The sequence below is a fragment of the Lichenostomus cassidix genome, chromosome 1Aa (assembly GCF_008360975.1).
Source record: "Lichenostomus cassidix isolate B80296 chromosome 1Aa, HeHo_3.0, whole genome shotgun sequence".
Lineage (NCBI taxonomy): Eukaryota > Metazoa > Chordata > Aves > Passeriformes > Meliphagidae > Lichenostomus > Lichenostomus cassidix.
In genome coordinates, this window is record NC_139480.1 from 364662 (window position 1) to 392495 (window position 27834).

At 63.2% G+C, this 27834-nt stretch overlaps 2 protein-coding genes across 2 annotated transcripts in view; one reads left to right on the top strand and one right to left on the bottom strand.

The window, feature by feature from the left end:
• The window catches only part of SND1 (staphylococcal nuclease and tudor domain containing 1), a 68616-nt gene extending 52070 nt beyond the window's left edge, over positions 1–16546 (bottom strand). Inside the window, exons 1-9 of the mRNA XM_085080674.1 lie at positions 16385–16546; positions 12725–12874; positions 11661–11781; positions 9338–9416; positions 8116–8276; positions 7764–7855; positions 6473–6628; positions 6028–6134; positions 5641–5731 (exon numbers count right to left, since the gene is read on the bottom strand). Of these exons, the coding sequence (XP_084936800.1) occupies positions 5641–5731; positions 6028–6134; positions 6473–6628; positions 7764–7855; positions 8116–8276; positions 9338–9416; positions 11661–11781; positions 12725–12874; positions 16385–16459 (1032 nt within the window). The 5' untranslated portion in view covers positions 16460–16546. The remainder of the gene's footprint in view (positions 1–5640; positions 5732–6027; positions 6135–6472; positions 6629–7763; positions 7856–8115; positions 8277–9337; positions 9417–11660; positions 11782–12724; positions 12875–16384) is intronic.
• Positions 16547–24676: 8130 nt separating this feature from the next.
• Positions 24677–27383, top strand: PAX4 (paired box 4). Its single transcript, XM_085079934.1, has 6 exons — positions 24677–24689; positions 25132–25280; positions 25361–25576; positions 26234–26315; positions 26419–26586; positions 26834–27383. The coding sequence occupies exons 1-6, from the start codon at positions 24677–24679 to the stop codon at positions 27094–27096; spliced, it is 891 nt and encodes a 296-aa protein (XP_084936060.1). The 3' UTR covers positions 27097–27383.
• Positions 27384–27834: the final 451 nt, after the last annotated feature.

Genomic DNA, 27834 nt, shown 5'->3' on the forward strand with positions numbered 1-27834 from the left:
GGGTTTCATTCCAGAGGCAATTCCTGAGAGGATGGAAGCACCAGTTTGGATACTGGACAGGGGATGATGATTGTGCAGGAGGGAGCAAGGACAGCCCATGGTGGGAGCAAACTACAGGAATCATAAAGTCATGGAATGGTTTGGGTGGGAAGGACCTCAGAGCCCATCCAGTGCCACCCCTGCCATGGCAGGGACACCTCCCACGGTCCCAGGCTGCTCCAAGCCCCAATGTCCAACCTGACCTTCCCAGCCTGGCTCCACGCGGAGGAGGCTGAGGATCCCAGTGGGGCTCAGGACACACTGGTTTAACATTCCCAATTCTCCATGCCAGCCGAGTGGAGCCAGCAGAGCAGCACAAACCCTGGATATTCCCACTGTCAGGACAAGGACCTTCCCCTGTGTGCTCCCAGCACATCCCAGTTTCCCCAGGGCACAAGGCTCCCATCACTGCTTATCCCCGATGATCCCAATCCCAAACATCCCCGGAGCCTCGGAGGGAGGCAGCAGCTGACCCCACTACAGCCCCTTCTGCCCCTCCCAGCACACTCGGCCAAAGGGAGAGCAGGATTTAAGGAATTCAGATCCGAGCAGACACCGAGGGTGGCCAGGGCACGGTGAAGCCCTCGGGAGTGTCCCAGCGCACTGCCCCGGCCTCTCCCAGCTCCTGCATTTTTCCTCGGCAGGAGCAGCCCAAAGCCGTGCGCCTGCCAAGTGGAGTAATCCAATCTCACGCTCCAGGGCATCCAGGGGCGAGGAGGGAGCAGCCTCTCTCCTTCCTGCCGCCCAAGACTCGGGAAAAGCGGGATGTGAAGAGGAGCTGCCGCAGCCAGGGCCGCTGCAGGTCAGCTCCGGGGGCAGATCCCGCGCTCCATTACACATCCAGCACACGCTTCCCCGGGAGCCGCGGGAGCCGCGGTCACATCTCATTTGCTCCCTGGCAGGAGGCAGCAGCCGGCCGGCAGCTCCGGCCTCCAGCAGCTCCCGGCGCTCCGGCCTCCGGCACGGCCCGGATCCGTGCGGGAGCAGCGGTGGGGACTGGCCATGCCCCTCCGGCCCCCAGCGTCCCTTCCCGGCAGGACGAACCCACGGGACCCTGCGCCGGGATGAGCCGGCTGTGAGCAGGATGCAGGACACGGGAGGCAGGAGGAAATGGATGTAGCAGGACATGGATGTAGGATACAGGAGGCAGCAGGACATGGATGTAGCAAGACATGGATGTAAGATATGGGAGGCAGCAGGAGAGGGAAGCAGCAGGACAGGATGCAGCAGCATACAGGATGTAGGACAGAGGATGCTGGAGGATACAGGATGCAGCAGGACACAGGATTTAGGACACGGGATGCAGCAGGACACGGGATGCAGCAGGACATGCAGCAGGACATGGGATATAGGACACGGAATGCAGCAGGACACGGGATGCAGCAGGACACAGCACCCAGAGCAGGGACATTGTGTCTCCCAGGCAGGACACAGCAGGGTGGCAGCAGGAGCCAAGAGGGAACCCCAGGGTCTCTGCAAGGTCCTGACCCAGCTGCAAAGGGTTCCTGCAGGACATGGGATGCTGGAGGACATGGAACACAGCAGGACAAGGGACACAGCAGGACAAGGGACATAGCAGGACATGGAACACAGCAGGACAATGCACCTGGAGCCAGAGCTCCCAAGGGATGCCAGTCCCAGGCCAGTCCCAGGCAGGACAGAGCAGGGTGGCATGATGGGGACCCCCAGGTGCCAACCCTCCCTGGCCACTCACTCCCTGCTCCTGCAGGAGCCACAGGGAGGGCAGGAGGTGCCACCCCTCCCCTGTGGCAGGGGGCACGGGGGTGACACGGTGACAGCACCACCCCAGGCTGGGCCATTTGTCTCCTGCCATGTTCCCAGCCTGCCGCGTCCACTTCCCTTATCCAATATTTATTGTGGCTGCTCCTGCCTGCGAGAGGCCCTTTGATAAAGGGATTGAAGGATTATTTTTTTAAACCTCTGCAGCTGTTTCTTGCAGAGCCAGCATGCTCCGGCTGCTGCTTCCCGAGTCCCCCGGGCTGGGAGCAAGGAGGGCAGGCCGGGAATGTCCCTGTGGCCCCAAGAATGTCCCTGTGGCCCCGGGAATGTTCCCATGGCCCCGGGAATGTCCCCGTGGCCCTGGCCAGGCTGGGCACTCCCACCCATCCCCTCTCCCAGGGCACAGAGCTCCCAGTCCTGCCCTGACTGCGTTGATCAGGGAGGATTTTTTCCCTCACTGCAAGAGCTGATCCCAACAATTTTATAATTTTGCACTCCAGGCTTTGCTTGTCCCCAGCACTGGGGGCACACAGGACAGAACTGGAACCAGTTCAGGACATGAAACTCCCCAGTCTGGCATTCCCACGGCAGGGTCGGCACAGACCTGGAGCCAGGATCAGCCCAGCTGCTCCAGCCCGAGGAGGAGGAGGAAGGGGAGGAGGAAGAGGGAAGCAGCTCTTCCTCTAAGGACTGGGAATTCCACCCTTCCCAAGGGTCTGGCAGCAGCACCAGACCCCACAAACCCTGCATGTGCCCTAAAGGCACAGCTGATTCCAAATGCTGATCCCATTCCATGGGAACAGCCACGGAGAGACACAGGGCAGCCACTCGGCTGTGCTCTGGTGACATCGGGGTGCTGGGATGTGACATCGGGTGCTGGGATGTGACACTGAGGTGCTGGGATGTGACACTGGGTGCTGGGATGTGACACTGAGATGACAGGGACCCAACCTTTAGGGATGGTTTCCCTGGCAGCTGGGGGGACACAGACCCCGGTGCCTGGGGACTGTGGGGACATGTCCCAGCTCCCAAGGCTCCTGCCTGCTGTGCTCCCAGAACAGCATCCACTCCTGGGCTGCACAGGGAGCACCCCCAGCCCGGGGTGACCTCCTGCACCCTAACAGGGACAGTGGCACTTGGGGAGCCAGAGCCCAGCACCACGAGAGGGTCGAGTGTCCCCCATCCCAAAAATGTTCTTTAGAGGGGCTTTGGCAGAGTCTGGCACTCGGCTCAGCTCCCTGGCTCAGCTCTGGCACATCCCACTGAGCTCTGGGATGATGTAGCCATGACCAGAGCTCCACAAAGGGAATAAAAACCCAGATCAAAGGAGCTGGGCAGGCTCAGCCCCATCCAGCGGCAGGATGGGAAGCAGAGCCGGGACGAGGCCCAGGGAGCCCCCGGAGCCCGAGGGGTCGATGCTGCCCGGGGCCGGGAAAGGGCTGACGCAGAGCATGGCTCCCAGCCTAACGCACAGCTCCGCAGCGTGTCCCAAATCCCGCTGCTCCCAGCCCAGCTGACGTAGGGATTTCGGGAGAGAGCCTCCAGCCCCTTCACCGTTTCCATTCCTCTGCTCCTCTCCCAGCTCTTCGCAGGCACCAAAGCCACAATCGAGGCCAAGCCTGCCCTGCTGCCCAGCCCAGCCCAGCCCCGCGCTCCCGGCAGCCGCAGCCAAAACGAGCCGGAGCCCATTTGCCGCGGTTGATCGGCGGTGCAAAGGCAGGTTGGGATCTTCCTCCTCCTCCTCCTCCTCCTCCTCCCCCTCCCCTCGCAGCCCCTCCGGCAGCTCCTGCGTCAGCTCTGCCGCTGCCAACGAGCCCCGAGTGCAGCACGGAGGCGTCTCCAGCACCGGAGCCATCGCTGCCCACCCGCTCCGTGCCCAACGCCGGCAGGACAAAGCCCCGGGGAGGCCGGACACGTGCCCGGCTGGGGATCGGCACTGCCACTGCGGCCGTGTGGGCATTTGTCCTGATTTTCCCTGTCACTTACGATTCTGGGCAACGGGGGGAATAAAAAAAGCCCCCGAATTGACACTGAAATGCAGGGGGGGTGCGGCTGCCAAAGGCCGAATTCCAGAGCTCTGTGCAAAGAGCAGGATCGACCCAAAAGGGGGAGGAATTCCGTGTCTCCTCCCCAAAAATCAGGGCATGGTGCTCACTGCCTTGGGGGGCTCCCAGGGAATCTGGACATGCCGGAGCAGAACTGGGAGAGCTCCCAGCCTGGAGAGACCCTGCAGAGCCAGGAACTGGGGGAAATCCTGCAAACTCTGCCCCCCACCCAAGGGGGTCAATCCCTCCATTCCCAGGGGAATGCTGGATCCCCACTGCTCCTGGGATGCTTCTCCATGGGGTGGAGATGCCGCTGATCCCAAAGCCACACTGGACACCCCTTTCTGGGGCTTGGAGTGAGCCCCGCCTGCTGCCATCCCACAAAATCACGGCATTTTGGAAGCGCCGGGAGCATCCAGCCGCCCCCTCCCTCCAGCAGCTGAGCAGAGCGTGACTGACGGCCCTGGCACAGCTCCTGGCACAGCTCCTGGCACAGCTCCTGGCACAGCTCTGGCGGCAGCCGCTGCCAGCAGCACTTCCCAGCGTTCCAGCGCCGGCACATGGCCCTGCTGTGCCCACGGGACACCTGCCCAGGTGCCATTTGTCACCACCACGGGGAGGGGACAGCCACGTCCTTAGCCCGAGGGATGGGCTCTCAATTCTGCACTGCTCCCACCAGGAATGCCCAGCAAACCCTGCCTGGTTTTGGGGAGCTCTGCTCCTGTCCCAGCCTCATCCGAGCCACCAGAGCAAACACAGAGCCATTCCCAGCCTCATCCCACCGGCCACGAGCCGACAGCACCACAGGGATCAGCTCCACATGGATGAGGCTGCAGCAGCTGCAGGAGCTCCTGGCTGTCCCTGCCCGGCAGCTGCAGAGCTTTTCCATCGCTGCTCCCTTCAATCCCTGCATCCGGGAGCCCCGCAGGAGCTGCCAGGATTGAGATCCCATTCCTGCGTTTCCCCAGCAGCTCCACGCTCAATCCCATTCCCGCATTTCCCCAGGAGCACCCGGGCAATGTCCAGGACAATCCCAGCAGGACTGGACAAGCTGGAAGGACACTCCAGGACAAGGTCCGACCCTGCACAGGACCAGGACGACTTTCCAAGAAATGCGGCTGCTGCCCATTCCCCGGGAATTCAGCAGCTCCGGCGCTGGGCGAGGCGGCAGCTCCATCTAGCGGGGCTGATCCCAGGGATCCCACCAGGATCATCCCACACAGCTGCACCTCCCTCCCGCTCCGGCTGTGCCCCCGGATGGTGCCGCGGCAGGGATTCCCACAGCATCCACGGACAGGGAATGTGGGCAGGGAACAGCTCTGCTCCCCACAGAGCCCCACAGCAGCACCCACCGGGAGCAGGGCTCAGCTCCTGCCTCAGCAGCACCTCTGACCTTGGGAATCAATCCATGGGGGAACTAATTCCCTGGGAACATCACTGGGAATCAATCCATGGGGCAGCCAAGCACCTGGGAGCATTGGGAATTGATCCAGATGCAAGACCATCCCTGTGACCCCCAGATGAGCAGAGCAAGGTGCCAGGACAGCCCCAGTGCATTCCCATAAACCACAGCCCCTTCCCTGGCCACTGCTTCCCTCCTCCTGGCCCCTCTTCCCACTCCAGCCCTACTGGTGATCCCGGTGAGCGCCTGGGTGGTTTTGCAACAGGATCCACAGCTGGGATCCAAAGGAAATCCCTCTGGGGGTTGTCTGAACCCATGGAGAGGCCAGATCAGGAGCTGGGCACACTGTCCTCTGCCCTCTGTCCCCACCTGTCCCTTCCCAGTCCCACCTGTCCCATTCCCAGCCCTGCTCACCTTGGCCACGAACTGTTTGTCCTTCTGATCCAGGTTTGCTGTGGGAGCCACGTAATCCCTCCAGATCCTCAGCTTGCGCTCCTTGGCAAACCTGCCAGGGTGGGGACAGTGGGACACCGGGGCTGGGACACCTGGGCGTGCCGGGGGGACATTCCCAGGAAAGTCCCAGGGAGAGATGGAGGTGAGATCCCATCAATCCCACCCACGATGAGCCACACAGGGCTGGGAGGGGGCTGGAGTCACTCTGGACACTGCATGGATGCAGCTGGGAGCTGTGGGATCAGCGGGAGCAGAGCGATCCCCATCCCAACCCCAACCCCAACCCCAACCCCAACCCCGACCCCGACTCCGACCCCAACCCCATCCCAACCCCAACCCCAACCCCACCTCTCGGCCGCGCGCAGTTTGTCGGCGCCGCGGGTGTAGACGGCGATGGACCAATCCACACAGCGGGCAAAGCCCTCCTTCAGCAGCAGCTCCGTGATGTTCCCGTTCTGGGAAAAAAGGGACATGGGCCAAGCTCAGCAGGGTCCCCCAGGAGCCCTGAGGGTTCTGGGGACTCACACAGCCCTCTGATGTCCCATGAGCTCCCAGAGCTACAGGAGACACCCCAGGGACACCCCCAGGCTCTGCCCTCCTCACATGGATCTCCCAAATCCACCAGGAGAGAGCCCATGGATCCCAAGGACATCCCCAGGCTCTGCTCTCCTCACACAGACCAGGATCCCCCAGATCCACCACAACTCCCAGTTCCCCCACTGGGAGCACCTTGTGACCCCCGTGAGCATCCCCAGTGCCCCCCAGGCCCTGCCCGTGCCCCATGGCCACTTGCCGGGTGCAGGATGGTGCCCAGGATGTTCTGGTTGTGGCAGCTCTCCAGGACAATCTGCACATCCCTCTGGAGCAGCCGCGACTCCGTGAAAAACTTGGCTTCGGCCGCGAACGGCTCCGGGACCTCGGTGTCAGCCTCGCGCTTGAACGTGGGACACTGCAGGACACGGGGACAGTCAGAGCATGGAAAACTTGGGAACAGGGTGGGAAACCCCCCCGGGGAGGAGGCTGCCCCCATTTCCCAGTTCTGGGGTATTTTGGGGGCTGAAATCAGGAATTTGTGTAAGGACAGAGCCTTTCAACTGCCCCAGAAAACAGTGCCTGGAACACAGGGATCAACTCCAGCTCTGGGAACCCCTGGATAAGGATATGGAGCTGATGGAGAGTCCAGAGGAGACCATGGAGCTGCTGGAGCCAGGCTGGAGCCAGGCTGGGAGAGCTAGGAATGTTCCCCTGGAGAAGGGAAGGATCCAGGGAGAGCTCAGAGCTCCTGCCAGGGCCTGAAGTAGCTCCAGAAGAGCTGCAGAGGGACTGGGGACAAGGCATGGAGGGACAGGACACAGGGAATGGCTTCCCAGTGCCAGAGGGCAGGGATGGATGGGATCTTGGGAATTAGGAATTCCTGGCTGGGCTGGAATTCCCAGAGCAGCTGTGGCTGCCCCTGGATCCCTGGCAGTGTCCAAGGCCAGGCTGGACATTGGGGCTTGGAGCAGCCTGGGACAGTGGAAGATGTCCCTGCCAGGGCAGGGGTGGCACTGGATGAGCTCTGAGATCCCTTCCCACCAAAACAAGTCTGTGATTCCATGAGCTTGGACATCAGGAGGAATTCCTGCATGGAAAGGGTGGTTGGGCCTTGGCAGGGGATGCTCAGGGAGGTTTGGAATTCCCATCCCTGGAGGTGTCCAAGGAATTCCTGACTGTGGCACTCAGTGCTCTGGGCTGGGGACAAGCTGGGCATTGGGCACAGCATGGACTCCATGGGCTGGCAGGGCTTTTCCAGCCTCAGGAATCCTGGGATTCCATGAATTCCCACCACAGTCCTGCCCAGGGTGTCCAACAGCCCCACCCAACCCAACCTGCCCCCAGCCCCCGGTGACACCTCAGGCTCCTCCCAGCCTGGGACTGCAGCTCCAGCAGGTGACAGGTGTCCCTCGGGTGACAGAGGTGTCCCTCCATCCCTCCCTTCTCCAGGACCCGGAGAGCAGCACATGCCAAGGAGGTTGGACAAGGAGCACCGGTGCCAAGTGCCAAAGGAATTTGGCCATGGAATTGAGCCATGGAATTGAGCTCACCTTGATGCCTGAGAGCATGACGGTGACCAGGTAGTAGTCGGGCAGCAGCAGAGCTCTCACCACACTGCCATCCCGCACGTGCTCGATGATGGCTGAGGAGAGACAGCAGAGCTCATCCTGCCGGGCCGGGAATGCACCGGGAACAGGACATGGGGATGTGGGGACACAGGGATGTGGAGACATGGGGACATGGAGATATGGGGACATTGGGACACAAGAATATGGAGACATGGGGACATGGGAATATGGAGACACGAGCACATGGGGATATGGGGACAAGGGGACATGGGAATATGGGGGACAAGAGGACACGGGGATATGGAGACATGGGGACACCGCATTGTCCCCTCACCATTGACAGGCTTCTGGTGCAGGGAGTCCACAAAGTGCCGCGGGTTCTCCAGGGTGTACTTGAGGTCCCGGATGGTGTGAGCTCCAGAGCCCTCGCTCCACATGCCCTTCCTGGCACTCCTGGCCTGCTCCTCCAGCTCCGCCAGCCGGCTCTGCTCGGGGCTGAGGGACAGCAGGGAGTGAGGCTCCTGCCGCCTGCATCCCAGGAATCTCCCTCTCCAGGGCATTTTGGGGATGATTTGGTGCTGTGGTCACTCCCGTCCCCGCTGTGAACCAAACAGAGCTCCTCCTGCCACCCCATCCCAGTGGGAAAACAGCTGGAAGTGCCTCCTGCCATGGGTGAGGGAGGCTGAGCCCAGGGAAGCCTTCCAGAGGCTGCTTTTGTGCTCCTTGAGGGAAAGGCAGCAGTGTTCCCAACTCCCAGCAGGACAGAGCAGGTTTGGGAGAGCAGGGAAGGCAAAGCCAGGCAGTGAGAATCCATGGATCATCCTGGCCTCTGAAGGGCCATTAAAGAGCCACCAAAGTGACCATGATCCCCCCCAGAGCTGGCACCAGCCCTGCCACAACAAATCCAGGGATACTGAAAAGGATTCCCAGAGCAGCTCTGGCTGCCCCTGCATCCCTGGTTGGACACTGGGGTTTAGAGCAAGGTATTCCTGCCATGGCAGGGGTGGCACTGGATGGGCTCTGAGGTCCCTTCCCACCCAACCATTCCAGGATTCCATGATTCTACAAATGAGGCTGACTCTGCCCTGGAACTGTCCTGTGCCTCTGGAATGGATCCCTGTCCCAGGAATGCAGCTCTGCACAGCCCCAGGAGGTGACAGAGCCCAGGAAAAGCCTCAGCTCTGCTGGCACAGGGATCAAGAGCCACATCCAGCACCAGGAATGTCCCTGACACCTCCTCTCCCATGGGAATGCAGGTGGCTCCACTCCAGGTGTGACTTTACAGACTCCAGCAGAGTCCCTGCCCACAGACACAGAGTCCCACAGACACAGCTCTGGTGCTCCAGCATCCTGGGAAAGGAGATTCCAGTCCCTACCCAGCCGCTGCCATTCCAAACCCAAAGCCCACAGGACACTCTGAGGATGCCTGTGGAATGTGGGCACCTCGGGGGCAGAGGAGCAGCAGGATTGAACAGCTCCATGCCCAGAGCACCAGCCCTGGATCGGGATCAGGATCAGGATTAGGATCAGGATCGGGACAGGAGCTGAGCACGTACTTGTTGGCTCGGATCCCTTCCCGCCGGGAAGCCAAACCTTCGGCCACCAGGGACTCAGCGATGTTCTCACCACTGGTGTCTGTGGGGAGAGGAGAGGAGGGGCAGGGTGAGAGGAGTGGGGGGTCTGGAGGGACATGGAAATAGGCAGCATTCCCAGGGATCCCTGTGATCCCAACATTCCCAGTGATCCCAACATTCCCAGCAATCCCAGGTAAGCAGTGCTGGAACAACCACAGAGCACCATCCCAAGCTCCCCTGGGGACACCACTGCCCCCAGCCTGGCCTCCCTGGGCAGCTCCTGCCAAGGCCTGACCTCCCTTTCCAGGAGGAAATTCTGCCCCAGGATTCCAGGGGTCCCTCAGCAGGGCCAGCACAGGGGACAGTCCCTGCTCTGGGGCTGTGTGACACCAGGGCTGGCACAGCCCAGGGGCCATCGGCCTCCTGCCCCCCCGGGCACCCCTGGGCTCATGGCCAGCTGCTGGCACAGCATTCCCAGCCCCTTTCCCAGCTTTCCCAGCCCCTCTGCCCCAGCCTGGAGCGCTCCAGGCCCTTGGGGTGACCCCAGGGCAGCACCTGGCACTTGGCCTGCTTGTCCCTCACCCCACTGGCCACAGATCCAGCCTGTCCCCATCCCTCTGCAGAGCTCCCCACCCTCCATCCTCCCCATCCCAGAGCTGCCGCAGGGAATCTGTCCCAGCATTCCCACATCAACGGCGCTTAAAACCCTGACAAACTTCATCAGGAAACATTTTCTGCCTCATTTCTCCCTCCCACGCTGTTCCAGGCCGGGCTGGAGCAGGGATGGGGACAGCACCGGGAGCAGGAGCCAACCCCAAACCCTTCCCAGCTGCATTCCCTGCCCACTGGCACCACGGGAATGCCAGGAGAGACTCCGAGGGGCGCAGGGAGCACACCTGGAGACCAGGAATGCTGCTGGTCACAGCAGCTGCTCCCCCTCTCCAGCCCATTCCCACATGGAAAACAACCAAATCCACAGGGATGTGGGGCTGAGGGTCCCTGACCCCCCCAGTGGCTCCCTAGGGACTTCTCCCAAAATTCAGCAGCCCCCCAGTTCCTTCCCAGCCCCTTTCCTGTGCCTGGTCCTTCCTTCCTTCCCACTCCACAGCAGTGCTGGGGAGCTGTATTTTCTGGGCTTTTCCCAAAATCTTCCCAAAATTTTCCTCAAAATTCAAAAAAATTCACATAAAAATTCTCCCAAAAACACCAAATAATTTAAAATTCTCCCACATTTTCCAGGATTTTTCCCCCAAATTCATGGATTTTCCCCAATTTTCCAGGATTTTCCCCCAGAATTCAAAAAAACTCACAAAAATTCACACAAGAAGCACAAAAATTCCCAAAAAAACCCCAGAAATTAAAAAAATTGCCATTTTTTCAGGATTTTCCCCCAAAATTCCTGGATCTTCCTCCCCCAATTTTTCAGGATTTTCCCAAAAATTCCTGAACCAAAAATTCCAAAAAATTCTCAAATATTCACAGAAAGAGAGCAAACCCAGCCACATCCCGTGGGTATCCCAAAAATCCCACGGATAGGCTGTCCTGGATCCACATGGAACACGGGAGGCACTCAGAGCATCTCCCTGCAGAGAGGCTCTGGGATCTGTGAGCTTCCCAGGAAACTCCCTGCTGAGATCCCATCCCATGAATCCTGGGAATTCTGGGCAGGAGCAAAGCTGGCAGGGGTCAGGGGGAGGGAGAGCCCCAAAACCCAGCCAGAATCCTCAGGGTGGATTCCTTCAGGGAAGCCACTTCCTTTTGGGATCACAGCCACGGACAAGTAGGAGATTTGTCCCAACGAAAAGGATGGCAAAGGGAAAGCTGTGGGAATTCCCCTGGTGCTGTGTTCATGTGCTTTGGGATCAGCACTGGGATTGATGGAAAAGTGGGAATGAATCCTTCCGCTGCACACAGCGCATCCCAGCACATCCACCCCCCTCTCCAGCCCCTCCAAGGGTGGTTTCCCAGCTGGATTTGTGCTTAGGACATTCCAGGATGAGCCCAGGAAAGCCCCTGGAGCAGAGAGAGCAGGGCTGGAGCCGTGGAAATGAGGGAGGCTGGAGAGGACATCCCCAATTCCTTCCAAAAGCTGGGGGGCGATGGGAAAGCCATGGGAAAACCACAGGAAAGTGATGGGAAAGCCATGGGAAAGCCATGGGAAATCCATGGGAAAGCAGGCATGCATCCTCCTGCTGACAGCACAGCCAACCCACCCCAAACCTCCCTCAGGGCCCCCTGGACCCACCTTTTCCCAGATAAACCACCCCAGGCCCACCTTTTCCCAGATAAACCACCCCAGACCCACCTTTTCCCAGGTACACCATGCCATACTCCCGGCCCTGCGGGGTCTTGTACTCCACGGTGAAGCAAACCTCCTTCCCAATCAGCTTCTTCCGCAGGAATTCCCGGGCCGGGAAGCCCCAGGGCTGTGGGGAAGGAAGTGCCGTGAGTCGGAGGGAAGCCCAGAATTCCCGGGGAGCTCCAGGAGCTCTCCATCAGGATCCAGCCCCGTTACTCCTCGGGAGAAACACCTCCACAGAGGCATCCCGTGGGGTTTTCCAGCTGCTCAAAGCCAGGCTGAGCCCACGAAAGCTCCCAGGGCAGCAGGAGTGGAGCAGGACGAGCTCAGCCGGGAGCGTGGAGAGCATTTCTGGAGCTCCTTCCCGGAGCTCAATCCCGGAGCTCCTTCCCGGAGCTCAATCCCGGAGCTCAATCCCGGAGCTCCTTCCCGCTCCAGCACAGAGGGTGGGCGGGAGCAGGGCCGGAGGTGGGAACATGACGCTGATAAACAATGAGCGGGGCTGACAGGCATCACTCCGGCGCTGAGTGACATTCGGGGGTTGTTTGGGAGACAAAATCCCCAGGGAGAGCAATTATCCGCCAGCGCCGCTCCCACCGCCCCCGGGCTGGCAGGGGGAGGGGAAAGAGTTCCTCTCCGGCACTGGGATGGGCCTGGAGTGTGCCCTAAACCATCCCATGTACCCCAAACCATCCCTCTGTGCCCCAAACCATCCCAAACCATCCCAAACCATCCCTGTGTGCCTCAAACCACTCCTGTGCACCCCAAACCATCCCAGGTCTGCCCCAAACCATCCCACACGTACATCAAACCATCCCTCTGAGTCCCCTGAGCCCCCCATGTGCCCCAAACCACCCTCCCTGTGTCCCCTGCAATGCCAGTCCCAGCCCAAGCATAGAGGGGTAAGGAAGGAGAAAATCCCCCAAAATCCCCGCTGAGCTCTGGAGCCACAGATACTCCCCAGGCTGTCCCACTCCACACCCCGCAGCACCCCCGGGCGGGAGGGACCAGCCTGTCCCCCAGCAGGACCGGCATGGGGACACAGCTCTGGGGACAGGGGCAGCACCCACCTCGTCCGGGGTGTCCTTGGCGTCCGGCTGTGCTGCGGCCGCTCGCCGTGCCAGGCTGCCGGCGCGGATGTTGCTGAGGTTGATCTGGCGCTCGGGGGGAGGTCCTCCCCGGGGCTGACCCCGCACGATGATGGCACAGCCCGACAGCACCTGTGGGGACAGCGACAGGTCACCAGGGGGCCCCAGAGCCGGCGGGGTGGGCAGGGGGAGGTGACACTGCACAGACACGTGGAACTCCAGGGATGTGTCCTGCCCTGGCAGAGCTCGGGAATTTGGCACCGCAGGGTGTGACAGGCCTGTGCCACTTGGAGATGTGGGATGGAGCCAAAATCCATGTCCTGGGAGAAGGGGGATGCTGCACCTGTGCTCAGGTGAGACCCAACCTGCAGAGCTGCCCAGCCCTGGGGAACAACAGCAGCAGCACCTGGAGCTGCTGGAGAGTCCAGAGAGACCCTGGAGCTGCTGCAGGGCTGGAGCTGCTCTGGAGCCAGGCTGGGAGAGCTGGGAATGTTCCCCTGGAGAAGGGAAGGATCCAGGGAGAGCTCTGAGCTCCTGCCAGGGCCTGAAGGAGCTCCAGGAGAGCTGCAGAGGGACTGGGGACAAGGCATGGAGGGACAGGACACAGGGAATGGCTTCCCAGTGCCAGAGGGCAGGGATGGATGGGATCTTGGGAAGGAATTCCCGGCTGGGCTGGAATTCCCAGAGCAGCTGTGGTGCCCCTGGATCCCTGGCAGTGTCCCAGGCCAGGCTGGACATTGGGGCTTGGAGCAGCCTGGGACAGTGGGAGGTGTCCCTGCCATGCTGGCACTGGATGGGCTCTGAGGTCCCTTCCATCCCCTCCCTCAGAGCTCAGCACACCTGGCACAGAGTCACCTCTGTGCACAAAGAACACCAAGGACTTGGTAAATTGGAATTTTACTCCTGGTGCTTCCCTGTCAGATGAGCCCAGCAGGGCCATCCTCCCCACAGTTTTGGCTGCTGAGAGTTCCGAGCTGGGCAGTCCCAGCCCATCCCATCCCATCTCCCGGCGTTCCCTCAACCTGCAGCCCCATACAGCACAGTCCCAGCTCCAGCGGCAGAGCTGGGCTCCAGGGATGTCCCTGTTCCTGGGATCTCCCTGTTCCTGGGATCTCCCAGCTCCCACCAGCGCTGGCTCCCAGCACATGGGATCACTGGATCCAACCCCTGGTTGGGTTTCAGTGTGTGTCTCAACTCCCTGCCACCCAAAATCCCCACGGATGCTCCCATAGATCCCAAACCCCTCTGGCTCTGCTCTGTCACCAGAGCCAGTCCAGCCCCATGGCCAGGACACCAAATCCCTGTGGAATGAGCCCCGCTGAGCCCACCTGAGGGTCTGCGCCCTGCACCCCGACTGCTGCCCCCACCACCTCCCTGGACCCACGGCAGAGCCTGGGATGCTGCAGGAGCCACCGGGGATTCTGGCCCAAGCCGCACCCAGAGCGATCCCAGCAAAGGCTCAGCACAATACTTAAGGACTTTTGAGGTTTCATGGCTGTAATTAACCTTAATCTTGAATTTATAGGGCATGGGGAGGCCAGGGGATGCTGGAGCTGCTTTGCTCAATTCCCAACACGAGCCCTGCATCCCGGGATGGGATGCTGGAGCTGCTCCATGTCCAGGGTCTGTGCAGTGCTTTGGGGGGACATTCCATCCCCGGATCCCTGTGACTCTGTCCCTGCCCATGGAGTGGCCAATGTCCCATTGGTCACCTACACCAGCTGGGGAGCTGCTCCAGGGATCAGGCAGTGATGGGAATGGGATTGGGACATTGTCCCAGCACCCAGGTGTCACTGTCACCCCAGGTCCCATCTGTCCCACTGAGGGCTCCATCAGTGAAATTTGGGCTTAAAGCTGACTGGAAAAGGGACAGGGCACAGCACAGGCACATGGGGACAAACCCAGCTCGTGCTGCAGAGTTGGCTCTGGAGCAGCAGAGGGGACGGCACCAAAATCCCACTGGCACACCCAGAATGCACAGCTGCCCCTGCAGGGCACAAAGGGTTAAAAACCCTGGCAGGAATGGGAGGAAAACTCCTGCTCTTCATCCTCATCCTGCATCCAAACTCCTGCTCCTAAACCCCGTGGTCTCGCTGTGATTCCAGGGGAATCATGCAACAGGAAGGTGCAAAAAACCCCAAGCTGCGACAGAAACCACAGAGCAGCACGTGGCTGGCACTGCTCCGGCAGCTCCAGCAGCACCACGGAGAGCCAGGGACTGCCCTCTCCCGGGGGGATTTTGGGCTGGCTGGCCTGGAAAGGGACCACGGAGCACATCCCGGGGTGAGCAGCACCAGGGCACCGTGTGACTCACAGCCAGCAGACCCCAAATCCTTCCCAAAACCCTGCTATGGCTCCACATCCCCTCGGACAGAGCCAGGCGGGCACAAGCAGCCAGGTGAGGGTTTTCCTGAGCATCCCAAAACCTGCTGGTTGGGCAGGAGACAGGGCAGGGGGGCAGCAGCAGATCCCCTTGTCACCAGTGAGGCACAGCACAGGGATGGTGCCAGACCAGACCTCCGGTGTCCCCAAACTCAGTGTCCAACCCTACACCCTCAGTGCCTATTCCCAAACCTCTGGAGTCCATCCCCAAATTCCCAGTGTCCATTCCCAAACATCCACCGTCCATCTCCAGTACCCCAGTGTCCATCCCGACCCCTCAGGGATCTATCCCTACATCTCTGTCACCTGTCCCCCAGCGTCCCCAGCCCTGTCCCCACCACTGTCACAGGCTCAGGGGTGCAGTGACATCCCGGGAAAAGGCCTCGTTCCGAAGGCAGCAGTGGGGGAAGGGGTCACCAGTGACCCCCAGAACCACCTACAGCGGGGCACAGCAATTTGGGAGGCTTGGGGACACAGCAGGGTACAGCCTGGGGAGGAACAGGCTCCAGGAAGGGACAGGGGATCGGGACAGAGGATCGGGACAAGGGATCGGGACACGGCGCCCGCGACTGAACTCGACCTTCGCTCTCCCGGTCCCGCTGCCGGAACACGTGGGAACCCAGCACGGTGTTTTGGGGACTCATCCCGGGGACTCCTCCAGGCCGGGGGACCCCATGTCAGCGCTCCGTTCCGCGGGGACACGACAGGGGGGCTCGGGGACCTCGTCCCGCCGCTCCGTCCCGCCGCCGGCAGCGGGGACAGCCCGGGAAGGACAGCGAGCGGAGCACGTGCGGCACCCCCGGGATGTCCCCGCTGCCGGTGGCGCCGCGAGGCCGCTGCTCCCGACCCCTCGGGCTTCGGGGGCTCCGGGGCGGGCAGCGGAGCGGGACCACCGGGTCCGAACCCCCGGGACTCCAAGCTGTTCCTGCCCCTTCCCAGCAGCCGGGACGGCACCGGGCGGCGGGATCGGGACCGGGACGGCGTGGGGGGACCCGGCCCGGAGGAGTCCCGGGCTGCAGCGAGGGGTCTCCGGGCTGCCGGGGGTAAGGGGTCAGGAACTGCCACGGGAAGGGGCTCGGGAGCAGCGGAGGGGCTGCACCGGAGCTGGGGGACCCGGGCACCGAGCGGGGAGCAGAGACCGGGAAGGGAGGCGGGGAGCCGAGGGTGTCCCAGGCCCCGGAGGGGCCCGCGGAAGGCGAGGGTCCGTGGTCACCGGCGGGCGGCGGGGTCGGTGCGGGGAGCGGCGGGCACAGCCCTTACCATCTTGACGATGCCGCGCTGGACGACGGGCGGCGGCGCGGAGCCGCCCTGGCCGGGGTTGGCCGCGGAGGCCATGGCGGGGCCGGGGCGGGCGGAGCGGGCGGGTCGGGCCGGGCGGGCGGGCGGCAGGAGCGCAGCGGGGCCCGGGGCGAGCGCGGAAGGGACCGCGGGGCGGGGCCGGGGCCGGGGAGGCGCGGTCTCCTCGAGGCTCCGCCCCCCGCGCGGCCGGCGGCCAACGGGCTGCCGCCCCCGCCGCGCGCGCCGCTCCGCCCCCCAGAGCCCCGGCCAATGGCGATGCCGCTCTGGTGACGTCACGCCACTCTCGGCCCCGCCCATCCCGGCGCGCGGGAGGGGGCGGGACTTCCGGGGCGCGCGGCGCCAGGGACACGTCGGCAAAGGCCGCCCGCGCGCACACGTGGCCTCGCGCCGCGCCGGGGGCGGAGCCTAGGTGGGACACGCCCCTTCCGTCACTGCGGGGCGGGGCTTGTGGGACACGCCCTCTGTCGTCACCGCCGCGTGGGGCGGAGGGTGCGGCTGTGGGGCTGGGGACAGCCCGGGGGGTGGCACGGACCGCAGCCCTAACCCGGCACGGCCCTAACCCGGCACGGCCCTATAGACCCTAACCCGGCACGGCCCTATAGACCCTAACCCGGCACGGCCCTATAGACCCCAACCTTAACCCGGCACGGCCCTAACGCAGCACGGTCCCGTGGGGAGCTGGGGTTCCCACTGCACATTCCCATAGGGCCGGGGGAAGGAGGATCCCCCAGGGGCGTCAGGAGTCAGGGGTCCCCCGGTACTCCGTGCGGCCTCTCAGTGTCCTCCGTGACACCCCCAGAGAGACCCCCCAGTGCCCAGGCAGAGCCACGGGGTCACCGGCGGCTCCCGGCGCCGCTCCCAGCCCGGACCCGACGGGTTTGGGGGGAAAAAGGGGAAGAATGAGGGACCCACATGTGGGCAGTTTGGGGGCAGTGGCAGGGACGGTTCCCCTGTCCGGGGGTCGCCCCCATCCTGCACCCACACCCCAAAAACCTCCCCTGCCCACGGACACCCTACCAGGGCCACCCCCGACCTGCGAGGCGACCGGGGACAGCGGCACTGCCAGGCGAGGTGGCCTCGAGCACCTGAGGTCACCCATTGTCACCGCGTCCAGGCAGGAGACATTCTCAGTTCGGACACAACCCCAGGATGTCCTCCCCCAGGGGACACTGGCACTGCCCACCCCTCTGGGGGTCCCTGGGTGACCCCAACCCCCCAGCCCGGAGCGGGGGCTCCCGGGGGTCACTCCCTCCGTGTCCGTGTCGCCGGCTGGGGTTCCCCGGGACAAGCCCCGTCCCCCGGGAGGTGTTCGGGACGCTCCCGGTGTTTCCGTGGCCGCGTCGCTCCCGGTGTCACCTCCGCCAGCCCCGAGCGGCGCCGTGGCACTGGTGGGTGGCACGAAACCATCGGAGCGGCCACGGAGGGAGCCCAGGGAATGGCAGCGCCGCCATCCCCGCTCCGGGAACGGGAAAGGAGCTGCTCGTCCGGCTGGGACAGAGCCTCGCGTCCCGCAGGGTGAAATCCCCCCAGTGCGGGAGGGATCGGAGCCCACCTGGGGGGAAAAGGAGCCCACCTGGGAAGGATCCAAACCCAGCCGGGAGAGATCCAAACCCAGCCGGGAGAGATCCCACCCGGCCCGGGAGCGGGGATGCTCCGCACGGGATGCCCCGCCGGGCACGGCCGGCACGGAGCGGGAGCCAGGAGGGTCTGCCCGCCCTGGAATTGCCCCCCGCGCATCCCGAAATCCCCCGGAAGGGAAGCACGGGAGCCCCGGGGCTGGGCGGGGGAGGCACGTCGGGAGCATCCCACGGGAATCTGCCCCGGGCATCTCCCGCCTGCTCACGGCACATTTCGCCACTTTATGGTTTTTTTTGTTCATGCTCATGATGATTTGTCCACGTTTAAGGTGTTCAGGGTTTGTCTCCTACCCGCACATCCCAGTGCAGCCCTCGGTCTCTTTCCCAGGGGGTCCCGGGGATCCCGCTCCAGGATTTTACTGTCGATGCCAAAGTCTTCCAATCCACGAGGAATCCTCTTTCCGCTCTCTCCCTACCCGCCGCAACCTTCCACCACTTCTGATATCCCTGCCCCAGCCTTTTTATGAAAATTAATTTCTTCGGGTTTTGTTTTACTCGGTTGTCATTTTGTTAATTTCTTGGGTTTCTCCCCTTTTTTAATACTTAACCCCTTATTCAGGGCAGGAAATCTGCTCTTCTGCTCCTCTGCCCCAAAGCCTGGAAAAGCAGCTCTATTATCCTGATCTATGGAATTTCTGGGCCCACTCCTCGCTCTGTCACTGTCCCATCTTGCACCCACATCCCACTGGAGACGATGGGGAGGACACCTTCAAACCCCCAAATTGCCTCTTTTAGCCCGAATCCTTTAATAATCGTCATTTTGATGGAAAAGAAAGTGAAATTGTAGGTGGGAACGTGGGGATAAACTTGGGTTTCTTGGTCGGCTGAGTCATCTGGGCTGTTAACTTCCACCTGTGCTTTCTGCAGGAGAAAAGAATGGGATTTTCCAGCCATTCCGGTGCTCAGTGAGGAGCAGGGTGACCTTCTGCAGGAAGGTGCAAAACAGCCTTGGATGTGTAGAAAGGAACAATGGAGAGGAGGGAAATCAGGGAATCATGGAATGGGTTGGGTGGGAAGGACTTCAGAGACCATCCAGTGCCACCCCTGCCATGGCAGGGACACTTCCCACTGTCCCAGGCTGCTCCAAGCTCCAGTGTCCAACCTGAGGATGGCCTGGGGCTGGAAGTGCCCTGGGACTGGAGGTGCCTGGTGACTTGGCTCCTCCGAGCTGGTGGCAGATGTCCCCTGTGGGATGGGAGCTCCACCAGTCCTGCTTCCACCAGTGGTACGCAGGAAATGCAGACACCGAATTCCAGACAAAACCCCAGGAAGGAGCAGCGGCTCTTGGACAGCGAGTGACTGCCTTGCTGATGAAAATCTCCTGGGAAAATGGCATTCCCTGTCCTGCTTCCTCTGCCTCTGCTCCACTCACTCTCTGTCCCTATTTCTAGGCTCCTCCATGTCCCTGTTCCCATTCCCATTCCCCATGTCCCCGTTCTATTCCCTCCCTGTTTCAGTGTCCCTTCATGTCCTTGCTCTGCTCCCTCCATGTCGCTGTTCCCCCGTCTTGTATCTTTGTTCCATTCCCTCCCTGTCCCTGTTCCCGTGTCCCTCCATGTCCCATTCCCAAGCACTGCCACTGTCACCCCTCTGGCAGAGCAGGTCCCCTCCTTCCTCCCAGCTCCTCGCCCATTGTCCCTGCAGGGTTCCATCTCCTTCCCCGTGTCCCTTCCCAGCTCCAAGACGCAGTCCCCAGCCCGTCCCTGTTCCTGCTGCCAGCATGGAATGGGGACAAGGATCCACTGTCCCCCAGCTCCCATTGTGCTCCCAGGCAGGGAAGTGGCTCAGCCTGTCGTTCCTCCCTGGGTAAAAACCTTCCGGGGGGTCTCCAGTGGGATCAGGGATGGGACTTTGGAGAGAAAAGTGGTCCCTAAGCCCCTGTTCAGCCCCAGCCCTGCCCAACTGAGCAGTTCTGCCCTGAGCCACTGCCGCGCCCAGCACGGGGATCTCCCCGTTCCTCCCTCTGGAACAGCCTGGAGACACAAACATGGGGATGGAGATGAAAGCAGAGACAAAGAAATGGAGAGGGAGACAAAGATAAAGCTGGAGATGGGTGATGGGGTTGGGAATGGAGATGGAGATGGTCTGGGTGTGGAGGAGGAGGTGGGATGGAAATAAAGGTGGAGATGAAGGTGGAGATGAAAGCAGAGTAAAAACAGAATACAAAGATGGAGAGAAAGATGAAGATGGAGACAAAACACGGATGGAGATGGACACCAAGACAGACACAAATACGGAGGCAAAAATAAAAATGGAGACAGAAAAGAAGATGCAGATGAAGATGGAGACAGAGATGGAGGTGAAGATGAAGGTGATGGATCTGCTCGGGTGGATCCCCATCCCCTGCAAACTCCCTGGGGGAGCCATGGGGACACCCAATCCCTGCTGAGCTGCTGCTGAAAGATCTCTGAGCGCCTTTCCTGGGACACACCCTGCCTTTGGGATCCCGGAGCTTTGGGCTCCCCTCGGCAACCCCCGGTGACCCCAACGCCCCTGGTCCTACCTGGGGACACTGGTGCTCCCTGGGGCTGGAGAGCCAGGCCTGCCTTCCCTCCTTCCCTCCTTCCCTCCTTCCCTCCTTCCCTCCTTCCCTCCTTCCCTCCTTCCCTCCTTCCTTCCTTCCCTCCTTCCCTCCTTCCCTCCTTCCTTCCCTCCTTCCCAGCAAGGAAGTGCCCAGGCGCTGGCGAGAGGGGACACTCAGGTCCCCACCACCCGTGGTGTGTGCTGGCACATGGAGCTGGCATTCCCTGCGCAGGCCACCAGAGCAGAGCCACCGTGTGCCAGCTGCTGGAAGCCCAGGCAGCCCAGCGTCCCTGGCCTTTCCAAGAGAAGCATCCCCATCCTATCCTGGAGTGCTCAGCATCCTCCTCCTTCCCCTGGGAATCTCAGCATCTCCGTCCTGTCCCAGGAAGCACAGCGTTCCTATCCTTCCCCTGGGATGCTCAGCATCCTCCTCCTATCCCTGGGATCCTCAGCATCCCCATCCTTCCTCTGGGATGCTCAGCCACTGCCAACAAAATCCCTGCAAAAGCTCTTCCCCGAGGAGCTGGGGAAGATCACGGAAGCACAAAATGCAGCTGGCACGGTGTGTCCTGGATCTTCCCTCCACCTCGCCAGAGCTCTGTCCCCATCTCTCCGTGTCTCCAAATCTGTCTCCACCTCTCCACCTCTGTCTTTCCACCTCTCCAATCTCGGTGATTACACCTCCACACCTCTCCACCTCTATTTCCCCCTCTCCATCATTCCATGTCTTCACACCTTCACCTCCTCGCCTTTCCCTGTCTCCATAATTCTGTTTCCATCTCTCCACCTCTCCATCTCTCCATTTTAGCATTTCTCTACCTCAGTCTTCTCACCTCTCCATGTCTTTATGTCTCCATCTCTCCTCCTCTCCACATCTTGACCTGTCCATGTCTCCACATCTGTCCCCCTCTGCTCCTCTCCATCTCTCTGCATCTCCACCTTTCCATCTGTGTCTCTCCACCTCTCCACCTCTCCGCCCCTCCATGTCTCCAAAACTCCACTTCTCCACCTCTCCATATCCCCAAAACTCCACCTCTCCACATGTCCTGTCCCCACTTCCCCCCCGTGTCTCCCCGACTCAATCTCTCCACGTCTCCACCTCTCCGTTTCACCATCTCTCCACCTCTGTCTCTATCCCTGCTCTCCATGCGTCCCTCTCTCTTTCCCTCTCCACGTCTCCACGTCTCCATCTCTCCATCCACCTCCCCACATCTCCCCCTGCCCGTCTCTGCCCCTCTCCCTCTCTCCTCCCGTCTCCTCCGCCGCCTTTTCCCATCCCTGTTTCCCGGTGCCCGAGGCGGCAGCAGCCGCCGCGCCCGAGCCGCGCCGCAGACGCACTGCCCGGTGCCCGCCGCTGCCCGCTCCCCGAGGGCCCGCGGGGCTCCCCGAGGCTCCCCGAGCTCCGAGCGGCTCCGGAGGCTCCTCCCGCCGCCGGTGCATGGCGGGGCCGGCCCGGGAGCGGCGGGGCGCCGGCCGGGGCTGTGCGCACCAGAGCCCGGCGCGCCCGACCTCGGCGCGCACAGCCCCGAGGGCAGCCCGGCCGCTGCGGGACAGGCTCGGAGCTCCCTGCGCCGCCCCCCGCCCGGGCCCGGGGACAGCGGGACAGGGGCGGGACAGGTCCCCCCGCCCCGATGCCGAGCCCCGCTCCCCGCTCCCCGCGGCCGCGTTGCGCACGGGACTCGCTCTCTCCGGGGGGCTCCGCCGGGGCTCTCGGACCGCCGGGGCCGAGCGGGGGGTCCCAGGCGGCCGAGGCGGAGCGGGGGGACCCAGCCCTGGGTGCTGGCGCTCCCCGCGCCGCCGGGAGCCCCAGCCCGGCTCCGGGGTGCGGGACAGCCGGGGCGCCCCGGGGGCGGCGGGGGGGCGGCGCGGCGGCTCCCCGGGGGCCTGGGCCGGGCTCGGGCCCCGCTGGGCTGTGGTTAATGTGTAATTCGGAGCATATGGTATTTTCCAAAGGCGGGCAGTTGTGCGGAGCCCGGGGGCCTGGCCGGGGTGCAAATAACGCCGGATGACTCGCGGGGCCGGGCGCGGAGGGCCACGGCGATGGGCTCCTCGCTGGCTAATATTTGCTCTTCAAATATTTTACTTGAAAGGTTTACAACGTTGCTTTTTTTTTTTTTTAATCCTTCAAGAAGGGGCCATCTGTGCCAGTGCCTGGGTTGGAACACACCGGGGAGTCCCCGCCGGGGCCCAGCCGCCACCCCGGGGACAGCCTTCTATTTGTTCAGCACCCGAAATAAATCAAATCGATGTAATAAAAGCCGAGGTGGATTTATGATTGAATCCCATATGTCCCTGTTTGCTTTGCGGGAGAGACGCGGGAGCGAAGCCCCCTCGGGGGGCTCTGCCGGGGGATCCCCGGGGATGCTCCGGGGCGCGGCGGGGCAGTGCTGTCCGCCGGCCGCTGGTGCTGAAACACTGCCGCTCACCCGGCACCGACTCCGTGCCCGGCCCGAGGGGCTCCGAGCAGCCCCCCAGCCCCGACAGAGCCCCCCGGGCCGGGCGTGTGCTGGGCGCGGTCACATCGGGCCGCCCCTTCCTCCCCATCCTCCTCTCCCTCCTGCCGTGACATCACGGCTGCTCTCCCGGCGCTGAGCTCCCGCCAGGCTCCCAGGACCGTCCTCTCCAGCTCCATCGAGGCTCCGCAGGTACCTCCTTGCGCCGCTCCGGCCATTCCCGCTCTCCTGGCCATGCATCCGCGGCTGTAAAAGCTGCAGGAATTCGCTGTAGGGATTGGTGGGGAAGGTGCTGCAACCTGGAGAAGCTTTGGGATCCCCCGGGAATTCCCGGCCTCGCTCATGCCCTTGTCCCTGCGCTGCACAGGGACCAAGCTCATCCCAGTTCCAGGATCCCTCGGCACCATCCAGGAGGGACCGAGGCCTCACAGCTTGACTTTCCCAGTGCTCCCATTTCCCTGTGGGCAAAGACATCCCTGTGGCACCTCCGGGCACAGCGCAGGCCAAGCCAGGGAATGCTGGGGGGCTGCGCGGGCCGGGGGGATCCGTGTCCTGTTCCTTCCTTCCCTCCTTCCCGGAGCAGCCTCCCGGATCCCAGCTCCAGGGCCATCCATCCCTTCCCCGAGCGAGCAGAGGGAGATGGGATGCACCTCATCTTCACTGCTCACCTGCGGGAAACCCGCGGGTTTGTCCCTGCGGTTGGACTGATTTTGCTTTTCCTGACCTTGCCCGAGGGTCGCTGTCTCCAAACAACTCCTTCAGGCTGTGCAGGGAAAAGGTGCCGTGGGCTCTGGGGGCTGTGGCAGGGAAAGCCCCACACTGGGGGTGTCTGCGGGGTTTTAGGATGTTCCAGGTGAAATCCCAGGTGAACTGGCGGCTCCAGCAAAGCCGCGGTGGGAGCAGCAGCCGCCAGGCTCAGTGGCACCTCTGCTGCTCCACTGCTGCTCAGCGATGCCAGAGGTGTTCCTGCCTGAGCAGGAGAGGCACTGGCACCGTGTCCTTGTGGGAATCCTGCCGGGAAATCCTATGGAGCCAGGCTGGGAGAGCTGGGAATGTTCCCCTGGAGAAGGGAAGGATGCAGGGAGAGCTCAGAGCTCCTGCCAGGGCCTAAAGGAGCTCCAGGAGAGCTGCAGAGGGACTGGGGACAAGGCATGGAGGGACAGGACACAGGGAATGGCTTCCCAGTGCCAGAGGACAGGGATGGATGGGATCTTGGGAAGGAATTCCTGGCTGGGAGGGTGTTGGGTATGGTAAACACTCCATTCCCTGTGGATCGCGGCCCTCAGCTGGGTGGGGTGGCCGTGGGGACCTCTCTGTCCCCGTGCGGTGTCCAAGGTGCAGGCGCTGGGACACACCGGCTCCATTCCGCTCGGTGCAGGCAGCACAGGCAGCATTCCCGGTGTCTCCCGAGCCTTTCCAGAGCCCTGTGCCCTGTCTTCGGGCCTTCATCCGCTGTGCCTGGAGCACAAGGACTTCCCAAGTTCCCCTCAAGTGTTTCCATCCGAGATTCCTGTCCTTGTCCCTTCTCCTCGCAGCACGGTCCTGGCTGAGCCCTGGGCGCTGATTTATCCACCCCGCAGCATCCTCTGTGTCCCAGTGGGAATTCCCAGGTGCCCACGGCCCCGCAAAGCCTCTCCACGATGCAGCACCGAGGTGAGGGACGCGGCGGCTCGGGGTCCCGGAGCTCCTGCTGGGAATCAGGGCTGGGTGGTGTGTGTCGTCATTCCCTGCTCCGGCACAGACACATCCACCCAGGCGACGATTCACTCGTGGCTCCGCAGGGCTCTCCCGACCCCCGGTGACGTCCAGTCCCCCCCAGCCTGTCACCCCCAGCCTGTCACCCCCCTGTGCAGTGTCCTCCTCAAATTCTCCGCGTGCTCTTCCATGGGATATTTTTCCTGCTTCCTGGGGCTGCTGCCCCCATTCCCTGCCTGCACTCATCCCCCAGCAAACGAGCCCCAGGTCCCCCCAAACCCACCTCCCGCTCCCCGCCCGGCCCCTGCAAACCTCCCCCGCCCCACCGCTCCTGACCTCATCCCAGGCGCTCTCGTGGGAAGCCGGGGAGGGCAGGACCGGCAGCCCCTCTCCCCCCCAGCGCTGTCCCCCTCCCCAGGGCCCAGCGGGGTGAACCAGCTCGGGGGGCTCTTCCTGAACGGCCGCCCCCTCCCCACGTGCAAGAGGCAGAGAATCATCGCGCTGGCGGCGAGCGGCGCCCGCAGCTCCGATATCTCCCGCAGCCTCAAGGTGCGCCCGGGCGGGGCCGGGGGGCGGCGGGGGTCTCCTTCCCGTCCCAAACCCTTTCCCTGCTGAAGTTTTGTCCGCAGGTGTCCAACGGCTGCGTCAGCAAAATCCTGGGCCGCTACTACCGGACGGGGGCCGTGGGGCCCAAGGCTGCGGGGGGCAGCAAGCCCCGCATGGCCACGCCCGCCGTGGTGGCCAGGATCGCGCGGCTGAAGCTGGAGCAGCCCGGCCTCTTCGCCTGGGAGATCCGCCGGCAGCTGCACGCCGAGGGAATCTGCGCCGGCAGCGGGATCCCCAGCGTGAGTCCGGCCGGAGAGTCCCGGGGCTGCGGGAGTTCCCAGGGCCGGGCAGGGCAGCGGGGCTGGAGGGTGGGGAGAGGTGGGAAGGATGCTCTGGGAAGGGCTCAGGGTGATGGGAAGAGCTCAGGGTGATGGGAAGATGTGCAGGGAAGAGCTGGGTGCCGTGAAGGGTTCGGGTCAGTGGAAAGGACTCGGGAATGGGAAGAATCCACAGGGAAAGGCTCGGTGCGTGGTGAGACGTGGAGCTGCAGCAGGCGGGGAGAGGAAGGCAAATAGCTCCTTCCCAGCCAAAGCAAAGCCCCGACGGCCACCCTCAAGTCCGGCCACCACCTCGGGCCTCGGGACACCGCGGTGGCTCCGTGACAAATGTCCCTTCTCGGCTGTGACAATGGAATGCGTCCGCTGTGCTCCCCAAGGGCAGACCCACCCTGCCAATCCCCCGCCGTGCCAACCGCCTCCCGTCAAATTCTGTCAGTCCCCGGAGTTGCTGGATCACGAACCGGGAGCAGGCGGGCACGGCCCCGGGGCGAAGAACCCCAGGCTCCGGAGAGCATCCCAGAGCCAGCTCCGGAGCATCCGCCTCCGTTCCTGTCCCCCGCGCTCCCACCCCCGGGGGTCCCGATCCCCTCCCGGACACATCCCCCTCTCCCTTCCCAGGTCTCCTCCATCAACCGCGTGCTCAGGACCTTGCCCAGCGACCTCCGGCTGGCGGCCGAGCCCCGCGACCCGCGGCCACGGGGTGAGCCTTGCTGGGCTGCCCCAAAGCCCGGACCCCTCCTGACCCTTCCCGGGAGCCCCCAGGACAGGGTCCGCCTCCACCTTCTGCCTCTCTGTCCCCGCAGCGTCCCCTCTGCCCGTCCCGCAGCCCACCGTGGCCGCGGGGACCCAGCAGCCTCCGCACGGCTCCGCTCCGGGCCGGCGGCTCCCGCTGGGTTCCCGGAACGGGAACAGGACCAGGAACAGGAGCAGGACCGTGTTCTCCAGGCAGCAGGCGGAGGCTCTGGAGAAAGGTGCGCTTCCCACGGGATGTGGGATCCGAGCGGGATGGAGCGGGGCTATTCCCGAGGGAGGGAATTGCCGCTCCCTGCATGGGCTCGTGCCGCTGTGAGTGGCCCGGCCGTGGCTGCGGTGCCCCAAACCACCCCAAATCACCTCAAATCGCTGGCGCCGGGCTCTGGCTGCACACACACATCTCCTGCCGGGGTGCCGCGGGGTGGCTGCCCCGACCCGGCTCGTCTCACCCCAAACCCATCGCAGAGTTCCAGAGGGGACAGTATCCGGACACAGCCACGCGGGACAGACTGGCCGCGGCCACCCAGCTCCCAGACACCACCATCAGGGTAAGGGGGGACCCGCCAACGGGAGCGCGGTCACGTCCTGGTGACCGGAGCAGCCCAGCCAGGCCGCTGGGATCGGAGCTGCCAGCTCCGGGGCACAGGGATCCCTCCTGCCTTGGGGACATCTCCAAACCGTCTCACCACTGCTGGCGGTCGCTCCGGATGGTGGGAGTGACTCCCTAGGACTGGCTTTGTCCCTGACTCGGGGATCTCCTCCCGCTGGTGCCGGGAACGGCAGGAGCGGGGCAGATCTCACATCGGGATCGGAGCAGTGAGACCCTCAGGCTACCCCCGGCAGCGTCCCTGTGCCTGTCACCTCTGTCCCAGGCCACGCACACCGGGGCTGCAGAGCTCAGGGGAGGCTGTGTCTGTCCCGGCACGGCCACAGCTCCCATCCCGCTCCTCCCTCTGCCCGAGAGGCTTTGGAGTCATTGCTGGATGGTGCCACGGAGCTCAGCGCTGCACAGCCGAGGCACATGCCCTGGCACAGGCCCTGGCACACTCCATGGCACATTCCGTGGCACACCTGGCACACTCTGTAGCACACTCCGTGGCACACTTGGTGGCACACTCCGTGGCACACCTGGCACACTCAGTGGCACACTCCGTGGCACACTCAGTGGCACACTCCGTGGCACACGTGGCACACTCAGTGGCACACTCAGTGGCACACATCCCTCACACATCCCTTCCAGCAGCTCCAGACCCACATCCCTGTGCCACTGCCAAACCTCTCCCGGTTCGTGGCAGCCTCTTCCCCTACAGCCCCACGCCACTGCCGGCCTCAGAGTGACCAGGCAGTGCCAGCAGCGAGTCCCCCGTGCCAGGGCAGCTCTGCCCGCCCAAGGGCACCCCGCAGAACGGCAAAGCACACACGAGAGCAGCCACCAGTGTCCCGTGCCCTGTGCTGGGGACACACCT

What these genes read in the sequence shown, in the direction of transcription:
- PAX4 (XM_085079934.1), top strand. An exon ending in ATATCTCCCGCAGCCTCAAG is followed by an intron (nt 25,281 to 25,360) that starts GTGCGCCCGGGC and finishes TTTTGTCCGCAG; the next exon opens with GTGTCCAACGGCTGCGTCAG. An exon ending in CCGGCAGCGGGATCCCCAGC is followed by an intron (nt 25,577 to 26,233) that starts GTGAGTCCGGCC and finishes CTCCCTTCCCAG; the next exon opens with GTCTCCTCCATCAACCGCGT.